Genomic DNA, 14400 nt, shown 5'->3' with positions numbered 1-14400 from the left:
GCAGCAGCTCAAAGAAGTTAACACCTTAGGAGGAGTTACAAGTCAGAAGCTAAGGAGACCAGCCCCACAGCTGCAGAGCCTGGCATTTGCTCTGGCATGGGCAGCACAAATCTGCCCATGGGGCTTAAACTTCAGAGCAAAGCCATGTGAGGAATTGGTTCAGGACCTGCTGAGCCCCTTGGACACTCACAAGTCCATGGGGCCGGATGGGATCCATCCTAGGGTGCTGAGAGAGCTGGCAGATGAGCTGCCAAGCCACTCTCCATCATTTTCCTCCAGCCCTGGCTCACTGGAGAGGTCCCAGGTGACTGAAACTGGCCAAGGTGGTCCCCATCCACAGGAAGGGTCGGATGGAGGAACCTGGAAACTCCAGGCCTGGCAGCCTGACCTCAGTGCCAGGGAAAGTGATGGAGCAGATTATCCTGGGGGCAATAACTGCACACCTGAAGGATGGCCAAGGGCTCAGGTCCAGCCAGCATGGATTTAGGAAGGGCAGGTCCTGCCTCTCCAACCTGATCTCCTTCTATGATCAGGTGACTGCCTGGTGGACGTGGGGCAGGCTGTGGATGTGGTCTGCCTTGACCACCTGTCTAAGCTGTCAGCTTGTGGCTTGGACAGCAGCACTCTGAGCTGGGTTAGGAACTGGCTGCAGGCTGAGCCCAGAGAGTGGTGGTGAATGGTGCCACAGCCAGCTGGCAGCCAGGCACCAGTAGTGTCCCCCAGGGATCAGTGCTGGGCCCTGTGCTCTTTAACATCTTCACTGATGATCTGGATGAGGGGGTCGAGTCAGTCATCAGCAAGTTTGCAGATGACACCAAGTTAGGAGCAGATGTTGGTCAGTTAGAGGGCAGAAGGGCTCTGCAGAGGGACCTCGACTGACTGGACAGATGGGCAGAGGCCAACAGGATGGCATTCAACAAGTCCAAGGGCCAGGGGCTGCACTTTGGCCACAGCAAGCCCATGCAGAGCTACAGGCTGGGGTCAGAGTGGCTGAGAGCTGCCAAACAGAGAGGGACCTAGGGGTGCTGATTGACAGCTGCCTGAATATGAGCCAGCAGTGTGCCCAGGTGGCCAAGAAGGCCAATGGCATCCTGGCCTGCATCAGGAACAGCGTGGCCAGCAGGAGCAGGGAAGTCATTGTGCCCCTGGACTCTGCATTGGTTAGGCCACACCTTGAGTCCTGTGTCCAGTTCTGGGCCCCTCAGTTTAAGAAGGACATTGAGAGACTTGAAGGTGTCCAGAGAAGGGCAACAAGGCTGGGGAGAGGCCTTGAGCACAGCCCTGTGAGGAGAGGCTGAGGGAGCTGGGGTTGCTTAGCCTGGAGAAGAGGAAGCTCAGGGGAGACCTCATTGCTCTCTGCAACTACCTGAAGGGAGGTTGCAGCCAGGAAGGGGTTGGTCTCTTCTCCCAGGCAACCAGCACCAGAACAAGAGGACACAGTCTCAAGCTGTGCCAGGGGAGGTTTAGCCTCAAGGTGAGGAGAAAGTTCTTCACTGAGAGTCCTTGGCCATTGGGATGTGCTGCCCAGGGAGGTGGTGGAGTCCCCATCCCTGGAGGTGTTCAAGAGGGGATTGGATGTGGCACTTGGTGCCATGGTCTAGTCATGAGGTCTGTGGTGACAGGCTTGACTTGATGATCTTTGAGGTCTCTTCCAATCTTAGTGATACTGTGATACAACTCTTCCAGTAAGAAGGTCAGCTGAAGAAGGTTTAAGCAGTATTTCAACCTGGGTACAGCAGCACTTTGCACAAGTGCAGTGCTGGAGCCAAGGAGGAAAATACTGCAGAAGTGGGAGTTAGAGCTGGACCAGGAAAACTTAGAGTGTAAAATCTTGGATTAGTCCAAACCCAAAATCCATGTCAGACTTCAAACAGGGCCTTGCTCCTCTGCTTTGCCATCACTGCTCCAGCTGGTTGAGTCTCTTAAAGCAGCCTAAATGCAAAGTATTCAGCATTTATTCTTCCTCCTACTTTCCTCCTTCCCCACTTCATCAGCTGGTTTTCCTTAAAATAGCCTCTGCTGCCCACTTACCTCCTTAGCAAGAGCAAGGACTGACTGCAGTGTGGAAAGGTCCAGGACAAAATTAACAGAGTACCTGGAGAAAATAGTTTCCTATTTCACTGTTGTAGCTTCTCTCACCAGTTCAGGATTGCCTTCAGGGGAGAGAGACATACCAGATGTCGAGTCATGCACTCCCTGCTGAAAGCAGGTACCTGTTGGGAAGGAAGTGTGCACACACCCAGCACTGCTACAGGCTAAGCTGCTCCAAGCTTCTACAACAGAACACTGCCTCATACAAACACAGCTGCATCAGCCTGGGCTCTGTGCAAGCAGTGCAGGCAGCCCTGCCTCTGTGCAGAGGAATCACTGCGGCATGCCTCTCTCAGGGCTGGTCCCTCTGAACAGGGCAGTGCAACTTGCACCGGCAGCTGAGTTTGTTTATTTTTCCCTTTGAGGCCTTGCACAGCATGACTCAGAGCAGGAGCTGCTCTTAAAATGGAAAGAAATGCAGGAGCAGTTAGTGTTTAGAAAGCCCGAGCAATTCCTGCAAGCCTCCAGCTGTTTGAGAGTGACCCTGTGAGGTGGTTCCACTCCCCTGCCCTGGAAGTAGTCATAGTCTGGGAATTCCAGCCCAAAATTTGCATCTACACTGAAACGTTTCTTCTCAGCCCCACGAGTGCCTGCCCCAGCTCCCTTCCACCCCAGAGGGGCCCAGCTGAGCGAAGCAGGCCCGTGCCCTGCTCAGGCCGGGGCTGCCGCAGGCCCGCACACGCTCTGCTCCAACAGCGCCGCCGAAAGGCAGCCCCGAGGCGCTGCTAGCAAAGCTGCGCCTGCGCTGCCGGCAGGAGAGCCTCGGCCTTCCCAGGTGCCACAGGGGAGCAGCTGCTCTGCCGATTGTCAAGAACTGCCCAGTCTCGGCCACAAAAGCCACGGTACTGCTTGTACCTCATCCTTCACCCCTCCCACCGCCCCTCGGGGCCCTCCCCTGCTAAGCAGGGTCGGTTCTAGGCGTTGTTCTTTCAGTACCTTGTTCGCAGTACTCTGCCAGAAGGCCAAGCGCGCCTTGCTCGTCCCTGCGTCCCCAGGGTCGCGCTGAAACGGGTTCCTTGCCCTTCCCTGTGATCAGCTGATCAAGGGGGCAGTGGTCAAACCACCCCCGTGAGGAGGTGGAGGGGTGGGAGCCTGCTGTTCAGCATGGAAAGCCGCGGCTCCAAAGCAGCAGGTTTGGTTTACCTGAACGACTTCGCTGAATGCTCCGGAAAGGTACCAAAGGGGGCAGGGAGGGAGGTGCTGCAAGCGGGGCTGGGGTCGGGCGTGGAACACAACTGACTGCGGCCAGGCAAGCCCAGAGGTTCAACTCATTTCCTTTTTTATTTTCACTGGTTTTGTTTCGTTTTTTTACAGTGTACATTGTTAAATAATGTAAAGAAAACACTTGTAATTCAGAAACAGATTTTTTTTTATGTGGAAAAAGATACTCAAAGTGTAATATTAAACAAAATAATTTAACAGTTCAGTAGCATTAGTTTATTCCTCTAGACTTCAGTTATTCATCCACAGGAGGAGGAGTGGGGAGGGGAAATCAATGGTAAATGAAACCAGTTCTTGCATAACATTAAGTGAACAAACGACCTCAAACTTACAGATCAAACTTAAATAACGCCGTGCTGCACCCAGCTGTTGCTTCCCCTGCCGTGGCCACCCCCCGTGGGCCGTTCCTGCCTCAGGCCTGCCGCCGCTCCGCTCCCGGGCACGCCTCTGCCCTCTCCCGCCTGTGTTACCCAAACCCCTCCTGCACCCCCTCGGACAAAGAGAAGAGGCTCTCTGTTTCACTTCAGCCACTGAGACGCCTGCTTTCTCCTTCCCTTACACCACAAGCACACCACGAGCCTCCTCTCATCCTGTAGCTCCAGTCTGTGCCTCAGTCACCAAGAATAAACTCCTAAGATCCAAGGAGCTCAGAGCCCAGCCCTCACCACTGCCTTCTGCCCTTGGGAGCTCATCTCCAGCCCACAGCTGCCCTCGCTGCCAAACTGCTACAAACCAAGTGACAGGAAAGGAAGGGATCTTGCACAGTTCTGTGTAAGAAACAAGAGTGAGAACATCTCCAGACAGAAAACCTCCCTGTTAAGGCTCCATGGGGAACAAACTTCAGGCAGGTAACGTGTGTGTGAGCCACCATCTTCCAGGGTACCTGTGAGCTACTGCCAAGCGCCAGGGAGCAGCACCCTCACCCTCCACGGCCCCGTGCAGCACTACACGAACACTGGCAGGTATTATTTTTACTCTGAAGAGGAAACCAGAACTTTTGAAAGATGAGAAGGGAGAATGAACAAAGCAGAAGGTATAGTACAGTTGCTAAGAGGTGACAGATAGTTACAGCCCTGGTACCAGCTTGACATTTGTTAAGAGTGAACAAAACCTTAAGTCCTCCGAGAGAGAGAGGAAAGGTCTTGATGCCGGCGGCTCCGAGAACATCCATTGCCGGCAATGGACGTTGCACCAGGACGGTCAGTTCCTGGCTTCAGTGGGGTTTACCAAAACAAAAACAAACACACACACAAAGGAAAAAGTGAGGAGGAGGAAAAAAAAAGGTAAGAAAAGCAATCCCAGCAGACAAGCCCACGCCAACCAGCAATGGCGCCTCTCCCTCAATCACATCCTGACCAAACATCTCTACCACTTGGCAGGTGGAGTCAAACTGCATCTTCAGTTGGGCCTTTCCCAAAGACACAAGTTCTCCCCATCCCTTCTCCATCTCTGATCCAGCCCTCCTGCTCTCTAGACAATATTGGTTAGTCTCATTTCAGCTTCACCCACGACCCTCCACCCCACCCTCACCTGGCCCCTGTCACACCAGCACCTTCAGATCTGCCGCCCGGACGAGTTTCGCCGACACACAGCCTGCCGCCCCAACGCCTTCCCCCTGCCACCAGGAAACAGTACCCTACACAAACCTCCTGGCCACTGGGCACCAGCGAGCCCTCCTGCTCTCCACTTGCCCTCTGTCCGTCTGGGGGGGTCTGCTGGGAAGATGATGCTAACTGCAGAAGCGAGAGAAGTCCAAGGCACTAAAATATCCAGCAAGCATACTGGGAGAACAGACAAGTATTCAAGTACATTAATTTATACAATTTTACATTCACATTTATTTATCTAATACAATGAAAATACAAAGGGAAAAGTTAAAGTGTCTCCAATAAGTGTAAGGATAGAGCTAGCTTTTTTTGTTTTTTCTCCTTTTTTTAACTTTTTTTTGTTTGTTTGTTTGTTTAACCCTCTATATTCCACTCATTTTTAAACTACTGTTGTCCAACAACATTTATATATCACAGTGTTTCCACATCAAAACTGATGGTAAGTACATGTCCGCAGGGAACGTTTAAAAATCTTTAAACAATCGCTCTAATGCTGCAGTCAAAGCTGTTAATACCTTACTGAAAGCAGTAATGACCTACAGAGCAGGGGCTGCACCGCGCCTCCGGCGGCACGGCGCGCCCCGCCACGGCCGCGCCGGGTACGGGGACCTGGGGAGGGGCAGGGGAGGGGGGGCCCGGACCGGGACAGCTTTCCTCTTGGTCTTGGTTCTTCACGGGGAGGCGGGCGGCATGCTAAAGCCTCATGCTAGGATCCGGCTCTCCCACCTCCAGGCGCGCGGGTTCAGCCTCACGCCAGAGAACTCCTACGTGAACCGAGCCCTCGCCTTCTCGTCGCGGCTCTTGCTCCACACAAGAGCAGACTCCCTCCGTCAAAAGCACTGTCCCATCGGAAGGATGCTGATCATCCTCCTCCCCTGCAGAGTGTGTGGGGGAACTCCCTTTACAGAGAGCTGACAGCAATGGTTGGAAAAGAGAAGATCATTCCTGGTCTGGCAAGCTACCAGCTGGCTGCAGCACTAGTAGCTGATAGAGCCCCATCGCCCTCCCCAGGGCCTGTCCCAAGGTCTAGCCAGCAGGGTCTCCGAGCGCAGCTAAGTGGTCCGCAGGTTGGAGCCTGGAGGGTTGCTGATGGACTTTTGCAAGTTGCTGATGTTGAAGCTCTGCAGAGATGCAGCCCCCACAGGCTGGAACTGGCCGAGCGGGGGCGGTGCTGGGCCCCCCGCCCCGCTCCACGGAGCGCCAAAGGATGCTGCTGGGTAGCTGAACTGCTGCGGGGGGCACATGGCCTTAGTGAAGGGACCTAGAGAGGTAGCTGATGCTGCAGAGAGGGGCGTAGCACCCAGGGAAGATGCCATGGAAATACAGAGCTGACCTGGTGCTGAGAACTTTCTTGCCATTCCAGGGCCCTGAAAGGAAACCCAACCCCCACGAAAAGTTACACAGCTGCACTTGACAACCACAGGCTCAGCCCTCAGTCCACAAGCCATTCCCAGGGGATGTTCACAAGCACACGCCGCAGGTCTCCTCCTCAGATATACCCCAGCCCTTCCATAGCTGGTCATACAGTCACAGAATAATTGTCAGGGTTGGAAGGGACCTCAAGGATCATCCAGCTCCAACCCCCTGCCATGGGCAGGGACGCTTTCCACTAGATCAGGCTGCCCAGAACCACATCCAGCCTGGCCTTAGAAACTTCCAGCCCTGCAGGTAAGAGTGAGCTGGCAGGTTTTACAGCAGTTGTCCCAGCCACACAGCAACTGCACTATAGCTGTGTTTGACACTGTAATGACAACCACCACCCTGACAGTTTCTTACCACAAACATTCCCCGGTGACATCTTACCTCATAGTTGCTATGCCCTTTGCCAACTTTCTTGCCAGACAGGTTCATGGCATCTCGGGCCCAGTTATCTACCAGCTTGTGCAGGTCATCTGTGAAAGTCCCTTTCCGGCTTGAGGCGATGGCAGCAGGCTGAGGTTGGGGTGCTTGGCTGTTCACTGTAGCCCCGACTGTGTTAGTGCTGCTGGTCCCTACAATTGCAAAGGGCAGGAATCAGGCCTTGGGTTAAAGATCATCCTGCTCTAAGCCGAGTAACTGTGGTAATGGTACTTCAGGAGAGCGCCAGTTAAAATGCCATGCAGATTACTCCTAAGGTTCAATTCCAGCACACACCGAAGTGGGAACTAGGAGGACTCCTACAGGCTCTCCTCGGGTTAAGAGCATGTCACAGATAGGTTCCCTTGTCAAGAAGTGCTGCAAGTAGTCATCTTAAGAGGGGGATGGTAGAAGCCTACAGGTCTTTGTAGAGGACAAAGGAGGTGAGATTTCAGCACTGAATGACAGCACGGTCAGGTCCTTCTCTCCTCCTACACCTATTTAACTAGCAGCAAGCACTACCCCTACAGGTTAGCTCCACCCTGAAGGACACAGCTGCATGCTGAGTAAGGAGCAGTACAATCAGCATCACCAGCTGCTCTGTAGCAAATCATCTCCACATCGTAATACAAAGAGCAAACTTCATCCAGATTACACAGAAAAGCCAGAGTGAGAAAGAGCAGTCCTTGTTTCTAACAGCTCCATACTCCAGCTCTTGAGGATAACCAGAGGGCACTGTCTTCATCCACCAAAGAGACAGCACCACCAGGGCAAGGCTGCACTCCACTACATTTTGCTGTTCGCTTCTGAGAGCATTTTTTGGCCATTATGTCAGATTTCCTATGGCAAAAGAAAGAGCATGCCAGGTGCAAACAACTAACACAGCTCAGGGAAGACAGAAATGGGAAGCTTCCCAGGTGCTGCTTTGACAAACCCTTCTGTTCCCTGGGTTGATTGCAAGAACACAAAACCCCTATCCCATAAGCAGCAGGTTTTGGTGCTGCTAGAAAGCTTGCTGAACACTACCCTGGACTAGAAATAAAGCTCCAGCAGCTTTGCTTTGGAGAGCCTCGCTATCCCCTCACACCTACAAGAACAAAGCAACTGCACTCCGGTACAGGTTTTCCCAAAGGCAGACCTCACAACAGGAATCAGAGACATTGCTACCCTGAATCCCCCCCAGGATTGCAAAGGACACAGGTGGAAGAAACAAACACTGGGGCAGATTTTTCTGAAGGACATGGTAAAGGTAGACTGAACTTAAGTTTCTCAAATGCTTTTAGTACAATACCAAGCAACACCACCAGCAGGTGGCCACTGTAGTGCTAAACCCAGCACTCCTCGGCAGCACAAATCCTCCCCTACGTCCTTCTCAAAGCTCCTCAAATATTTCTGCTTGCTCACTCTGAAAACTGCAATGGGGAGCTCCAAGAAGACCTGAGTTGATGGTAGACTACTCTGAAGAAAACTGATTGAAAGGTGGAATATCAAAAATGCTGGCCAGGAAAATCATCTCTGTATTGCACAGGCCAAATGACAGAGTTGTCATCTCTTGCCTGACAGCTACTTCCACTTCCCCTCTGGCTATCGGCCACAGTCCTTGCAACCACTGCATCAATGAACTGGCTCCAAACCATGGCAGGAATGTTTCATATTGAGGAGTGAATTAGGAGGGTGACATACTTACTATGCAGGATAAATAAGCAAAGTGTTACTGCTTCTAGTAGTGCTGAGGAGGGAAGGACACATAGCCCTCCCCCCACCACTTCCAGCTCAGGCATGGAAGTGGCTCCCAGTCTGGGTGCCTGCAGGCAGGGCAGGTGGTGTTATAGGCAGAGGCATGCAACAGTACACATGGAAAGGAAAGAAAAGGTTTCCTTGTCCAGGCTGTGCAGCCCCAGCACAGATGAAGAGTAATAGAAACACACTGTAAGATGGCAAGGAAAATCCATCATGAACCAGTGAGCACTTGGAGCATGCATCGTGTGGAAAGGGATCAGAACACAGTTAATGAGGAAGAGCAAGAAACATTAAAGGGGAAATTAAAACCACAAATGAGGCAAAGGAAAGAGTTACTTGGGGGGCTGCCAAAACCAGTACTCATCACATTGCACTGTGAGGGTTCATGCAGGGATTGATACACTCACTCTCATCCTCTTCATGATGGCCAGCAGCTGCTTTTGACATTTGCCACTTCCCCTTCAATCAGTAAGCACCCTAGTTCCTGCAGCTACACAGGGAAGCTTCCCCAGGCCAGGGAGGGCAGAGATTTATCAAGGTATGTACTGCAGTGCACTCAGCTAAAGATGTGAGAAATCATCTAGGAAAGTTGGAAGTGTTTTGAAAAGAATTGGATTGATTCAGGGTGGAAAAGGTGGGAAGCTGTAAAAGCTGTGTCTCCAAAGGTGATTTTGTTAGGGAGCTCCTATCTCAGGCTGCAGCCAGCCCAGCCTACAGCTCTACAGGTGAGCTGAGCAATGACTAGAGCTCCCATGTCACATTACTTAAAAGATAGTGGCTTCTCAGGCATTTCCCATCTCAGCTGTGAGACAGTCACTGCCTGCAGAAACTGCCATCCAGAAGAGGCTGAACAGGAAGTGCTTCAGCATGCAGCATTCAATGGAAACCACCCCCCACATTCCTGCTCGGTCACAGCAGCCATCCCCACTTCTGCTCTGACATCAAGGATCTGACATGAAGCAGGCTCTTCCCTACAGCCTGCTACCTACAATGCATTCATTCTGCTCTTGGGATTGCCCTACCCTCATAACCCAGCAGTCCACAGACACCTTCAGAACAGTGTTACATGAGGTGAGCACACGCAGGCTTCTCCGAACATCTCTGGCTTTGGGGCACACGCTGGAGACTTCCCATAGCTTATTCTTACTCTTTAAATGTTGAAGGGTGTCTGCAATTAGATCCATCACTGAGGTGGGAAGCCCCATCAGATCTGTAATCAAAGCAGCTGCTCAAAGGCAGGACTCTAGCACATTATTAGAGCAAGCAGCTGTCTCACTGAGGCTTGGTTCAGTCTGGCTAGCCATGAGCAGAGAGTTCCACAGTGAAGGTGAAGTTCTGCCTGCCTCCACTGGTCTGCAGGAGCAAGAGCCAGACTATTCCAAAGGGTAAAGACAAGAGTACACATTGGAGGGCATAACATAGACAGACAGATGCTGTGCTGAGACAGAGTCAGGGACGTAAGGCTTCGGTGACCAGAAAAAGCTGATGAGTAGCTTTACACTCAGAAACCAGAGAGAACAGAAATAAGATAATTACTACAGAGCTGGTTGCAAGGACAGACTTTTTTCACCATCTTCCCTGAAGCACAAAGAGAGAGTCATTTGTTAAACAGTGAGAAACGTTTAGTATCAGCAAACAGTACACAAAGCTTGGTGAGAAACAGAGGACACAGCACAGCAGGGCTCTTGTGGGCACTGCTAGGACGTCCCAGGGAGACCCACAGCCAGCTCTGACAGTGGCATCAGTTGTACATTTCTTCAGAACTCCCATCCCCATGGCCATGAACACAAAAGGTAAAGTGAGTCCATCTTCCACCTCTGTCAGGATACAGGATGCATTTTAAGGCTACCAAAGTCCAGCTGGTTTACAACAGGAGGAAGCTGAGGTAGGTCAAGCCACCCTGTCTGCTCAGATGGGTGGAAGAGTTTCAGGCATTCCCTGCCAAGCTGTACCACTCTGTTTCTCCAGCTGCACAGTTAAAAGCATCAATTACTGCACAGTTTCCTCAACACCACTTGATTCTAGCCCAGCATCTTCTCCAGCTGCCACTCTCCATGACAGTCTGCAGTAGCATTTCAAGGACAAGATTCCAGGAAGCAAGCAACCTGCAAGAAGCCAAACGCCAGGCCAAGCTGTGCCATGCCAGGTATGACTCTGCCTTTACAGGACAGCTACAACATGCTTTGCAAGAGGAATCCATTTCCCTTGGCACCAGGTCCAAAAGCAAGAGACACACATGCCAAAATGCTCATAGCTCCATTTGCAGCAAGACAAGGCCTCAGAAAGAAATGATCCTCCCCCATATTCAGTTCATTGCCAAGTCTAGAAACTGAAGGGCTGTTTCTTTATACTCCCTGGCCTGAAAAAGGGCAGGCCAGACTCAAGAGAATTTTAGCTTTGGTACAAATTTACCTTGTTCCAAGAAAGAGGTCATGAATCTCAAGATGAAGTGTGTCAGTTAGCTCACATCTGCACATTACTACACCTAGCAAAGACATTTAAAGCTGCCCAATTTGAAAGACTAAAACCTGTTACCTGTTAGTACTTACATACCCAAATCCAATGAAGAGGCATAGAGGCATCATTGTAAAACTGAACAGCCAGGAAAAAAACCACATTTCCTCTCCCTTTGACACACTCCTCAGAGGATGGAGCTGGTTGCATGGCAGCTGTCTCTGCAGCAGGCCAGGCCCAGTTGCTGCACACAGCTCTCTGGCTCAGCTGTGCTGCTGCCAGCTGTAGCAAGATGTGCTACAGACATGTGGTATCATCATGCAGTGCAGCCACTGAAAGTCTCTTTACAGCACTTAAGGCTTTCTCATATCAAGGCATTCCAGAGGTTGGGAAATGAATGCTGGACATTTAAAGGGTCCAGCCTGCAGCATGGGAGATGTTGCAGCGCTCCCAATAAAAGCATGAGATGAGCAGCCTCCTCAGCTCAAGCGTACCATTGCTTCAGTCACATCAGAAGTTTGAGGCTCTCCTGGAAGTCTGGCCTCATAAAAGTACAAGTGAAAGAATTCAGGGGAAAGCTACAAGATAACTTGGGAGGGTTGGCAGGGTCCCTGAAGTGTCTGTTCACCCACCTTTACTGCTCTTTCTTGTCCATTTAAGTGTATCTCCAATTCATAATAGAAGCTCCTAAACCCAGGCCCATTAGTAGTTAAAGATCTTTTGTGTTTGCCTGAAAGTATTCTCTAAAGATTTTTCACCCCTCAACACCTGAGTCTTGAGCTATCCATCTGCTAATGAACAGAAGTCAACAGTAACTGCCTACAGGTGGCATCCATGCTCTGCACTGATCAGCACTGAGAACACTCAGACACATCCAACTCACACAGCAAGCATTCTGCTGGAGGAAGCCAAAATATTCCCCCTCTGCCCAGCGGTCACAGCAGTGTCCAATAAAGGAATCATTGGGAAACAAACCTTCTTTGCTGCTCTACTTGAATGGCTACCTCCCCTCAGCACTCATGTCAGCTAACACATACTGAAGCATAGATACTAAAGCAGGCCAAAAGGAAATGTCCATGCACTCACAACTTGCTTACTCCCCAGTTTCTGCCCTTTCCCTGAACTGTCTTGAAATTCTCCACCCCAAGCCTGGAGCAATGAGTACTGGTTATGAGTTTGACAACAGAGAACCCAAACTTCTAACGGTGTGCCAACAGCAGCTCAGCTGAGCCATGGGATGGGAGAGAATACAAGGTGGCAGCGGATGACAATGGGCTGCATGAAACAGATCCAAGCAGCAGAAAAAAACCAAACAACCAAAAAGACAAACTAAACCAAAAGACAAGGAAGGAGTAAAGGTGTTACACACAAAGAGCCAAGCAGGGCGTACTCAGAAATCGGGTCCTCCTGCCCCCAGGCTTGAAGGTGACTCTCTCAGACGCACAGTTAAACTTCGCACAGCCTGTGAGAAAACAAAAACGGGAAGAACAGAGAAAGGAGAGGAGAAGAGACACAAACACCACTACAGGATGTTAGCAGCTTCAGGTTGGAGAGGTGAAATGCATTAACATGACACACAAGAATAAGCCTCAAGGTGTGGACCAAAGAGCATGGGGACAATATACGGAGTGAAGACTCCCTCCAACACCTCCGGACATTAGGACAAGTTTGCAGCGTCACTCTCCAGTACCCAACAACAGGATTGGAACCTACAGGAGAGCTAGCTCCTGACACAAGTATTCAGTTACAAAATGGCACTACACAACTCTAGAGAGATGATTCAAGTAGCTTCACAGTATTTGACACAGGTTCATTACAAATAATCCTCTAAAGGAAATATTCTGAAGAGGTTGCTTCCTTTGCCCCCCCATACCTCTCCAGTCCCAGGGAAAACATGCATTAGAACTGATAAACTCAGTTTGTGGCAAAGCTTTTCTAGAAGATGCTTCAGGGGAGAACAAACCTGGGACAGCTACATGTAGAGGAGTAAAGGAGTCAAGCAATCATTCTCTTAATTGGCAAGCAAAAAAACCCTCTGCCTACCAAATCAATCAGAACTGTGTTTGAGACCTTAACAAGCAATCCACCCCTGGAGTAACTTGAGCAAATGAACCATTTATTATTCCTACCATTCCCTCTCTCCACACTAACCCTTCCAGGATCATCCTTTAATTCAGCTGTAGAAGGTGAGCCTTTTTTTTCTTTACCTACTGCTCAAAAATCCCACAGACAAGCAGCCGGACCTTTTGGATATCTGAAAGGACTCCAAGTCTTCAGACACCTCCTACTATTCCAATTTTCTGCTAAGATCAAAGCTGCTCTGCTCCTCCCTTAATCTCACTTCACATTTCCAGTCCCCAGTTCTCATCTGTCTTCTCATCCTTTCCCCCAGGTAAGCAGAACGCTGCTTGCCACCAGCATGCTGCGTTCTGTGGTGTTCTCCTTGGGGCTGTCACTACAGCAGCGAGAGCAATGCACTCTGTGCTCATTACTTCAACAGTCTCACTCCTCACCTCTGGGGGAAGGCAGAAAACAGAACAAGAAAACAAAAACAAAACCACCTGGCTGGAGACTACCAATCTACTTTATGCTATGTAAAAACGAAGGGTCATCAAGCTGAGGGTCATTCACCAGTAGCAAGGGTGCAAGACTCAACACCGATTCCATTGCAAGTCTTACCTTGGCCTGGTGCCGAAAGGCTTGGTACCGAAAGGGCACCATCACTGGTAAAGGCAGAGTAGAGATTTTCGCTAGAAGGTGAAGGTTTGAGGGGCTGTAACAAATGGTTCTGCCCAGTCTCTGGCACACTACCAGGAGGATGAAGAGTCTGCTGTGGGGGCAAGACTGATGGTGCACTTTGAGCTGACAGATTGCCTAGAGGAAGAAGGAAGGCAAAAAGTCGTTCAACGTTTCCCCACAGGATTTTTGAAGCTTCTGTCATTGTTCCCAAGAGACAGGAGGAGAAAAGAAACCACAACAGAAAAGTTTGACTGGAACATTAATGAGGGAGTGAAGTCACTATCAAGTGACTGAAATCATTAGATGAGCTACTACACTTACTGCTAAATGGGGGAAAAAAAGTGCTATGGTGGGGGTAGAAAGGGTATCATCCTCTGGTCAAGCATGACAACCCAGGCAAGAGACAAGGAGAGAACTACTCCAGTTTGAGAAAGCAGTTAGGACTAGAGAAATGATTTACTCAAGTTTTAGGGCATCTCCATGCTAGATCACTGTCACACACACACACATAGCTCCCCTATCACACAAGAAACCAGAAGTGAGCACCAGGGTAGATAGATCATGGCATAACATTTTGTGTTACCCAAGTGAAGGTGCAGGAAGCAGCAGCAAGTATTTGTGCTCAGGGTGCTGGCCCTCTGGTAAAGCTCACTGAATGCCACAGAATTTAAGACACATCTACAATTACACAGCAAGCATCTGACACTGCTGT

At 50.5% G+C, this 14400-nt stretch overlaps 1 protein-coding gene across 10 annotated transcripts in view; it reads right to left on the bottom strand.

The window, feature by feature from the left end:
- Positions 1-3340: 3340 nt before the first annotated feature.
- Positions 3341-14400, bottom strand: part of WNK1 (WNK lysine deficient protein kinase 1) — a 121806-nt gene continuing 110746 nt past the window's right edge. For 3 of the 10 annotated variants that reach the window (XM_068141799.1, XM_068141800.1, XM_068141801.1), the window contains 5 exons: positions 13629-13823; positions 12319-12411; positions 10032-10073; positions 6723-6910; positions 3342-6286 (listed from right to left, as the gene is read on the bottom strand). In XM_068141799.1, the coding sequence (XP_067997900.1) occupies positions 5972-6286; positions 6723-6910; positions 10032-10073; positions 12319-12411; positions 13629-13823 (833 nt within the window). In that variant the 3' untranslated portion in view covers positions 3342-5971. Of the gene's footprint in view, positions 6287-6722; positions 6911-10031; positions 10074-12318; positions 12412-13628; positions 13824-14400 lie in introns of all 10 variants that reach the window. The other 7 variants (XM_068141791.1, XM_068141795.1, XM_068141792.1 and 4 more) reach the window with 6 other exon arrangements.

Source organism: Melanerpes formicivorus, unplaced genomic scaffold (assembly GCF_026170545.1).
Source record: "Melanerpes formicivorus ecotype bairdi unplaced genomic scaffold, bMelFor1.0.p_v2 SCAF_8, whole genome shotgun sequence".
Taxonomy (NCBI): Eukaryota; Metazoa; Chordata; class Aves; order Piciformes; family Picidae; genus Melanerpes; species Melanerpes formicivorus.
Note: the sequence above shows the minus strand (reverse complement) of the source record. Positions and strands in the feature narration are given on the sequence as shown.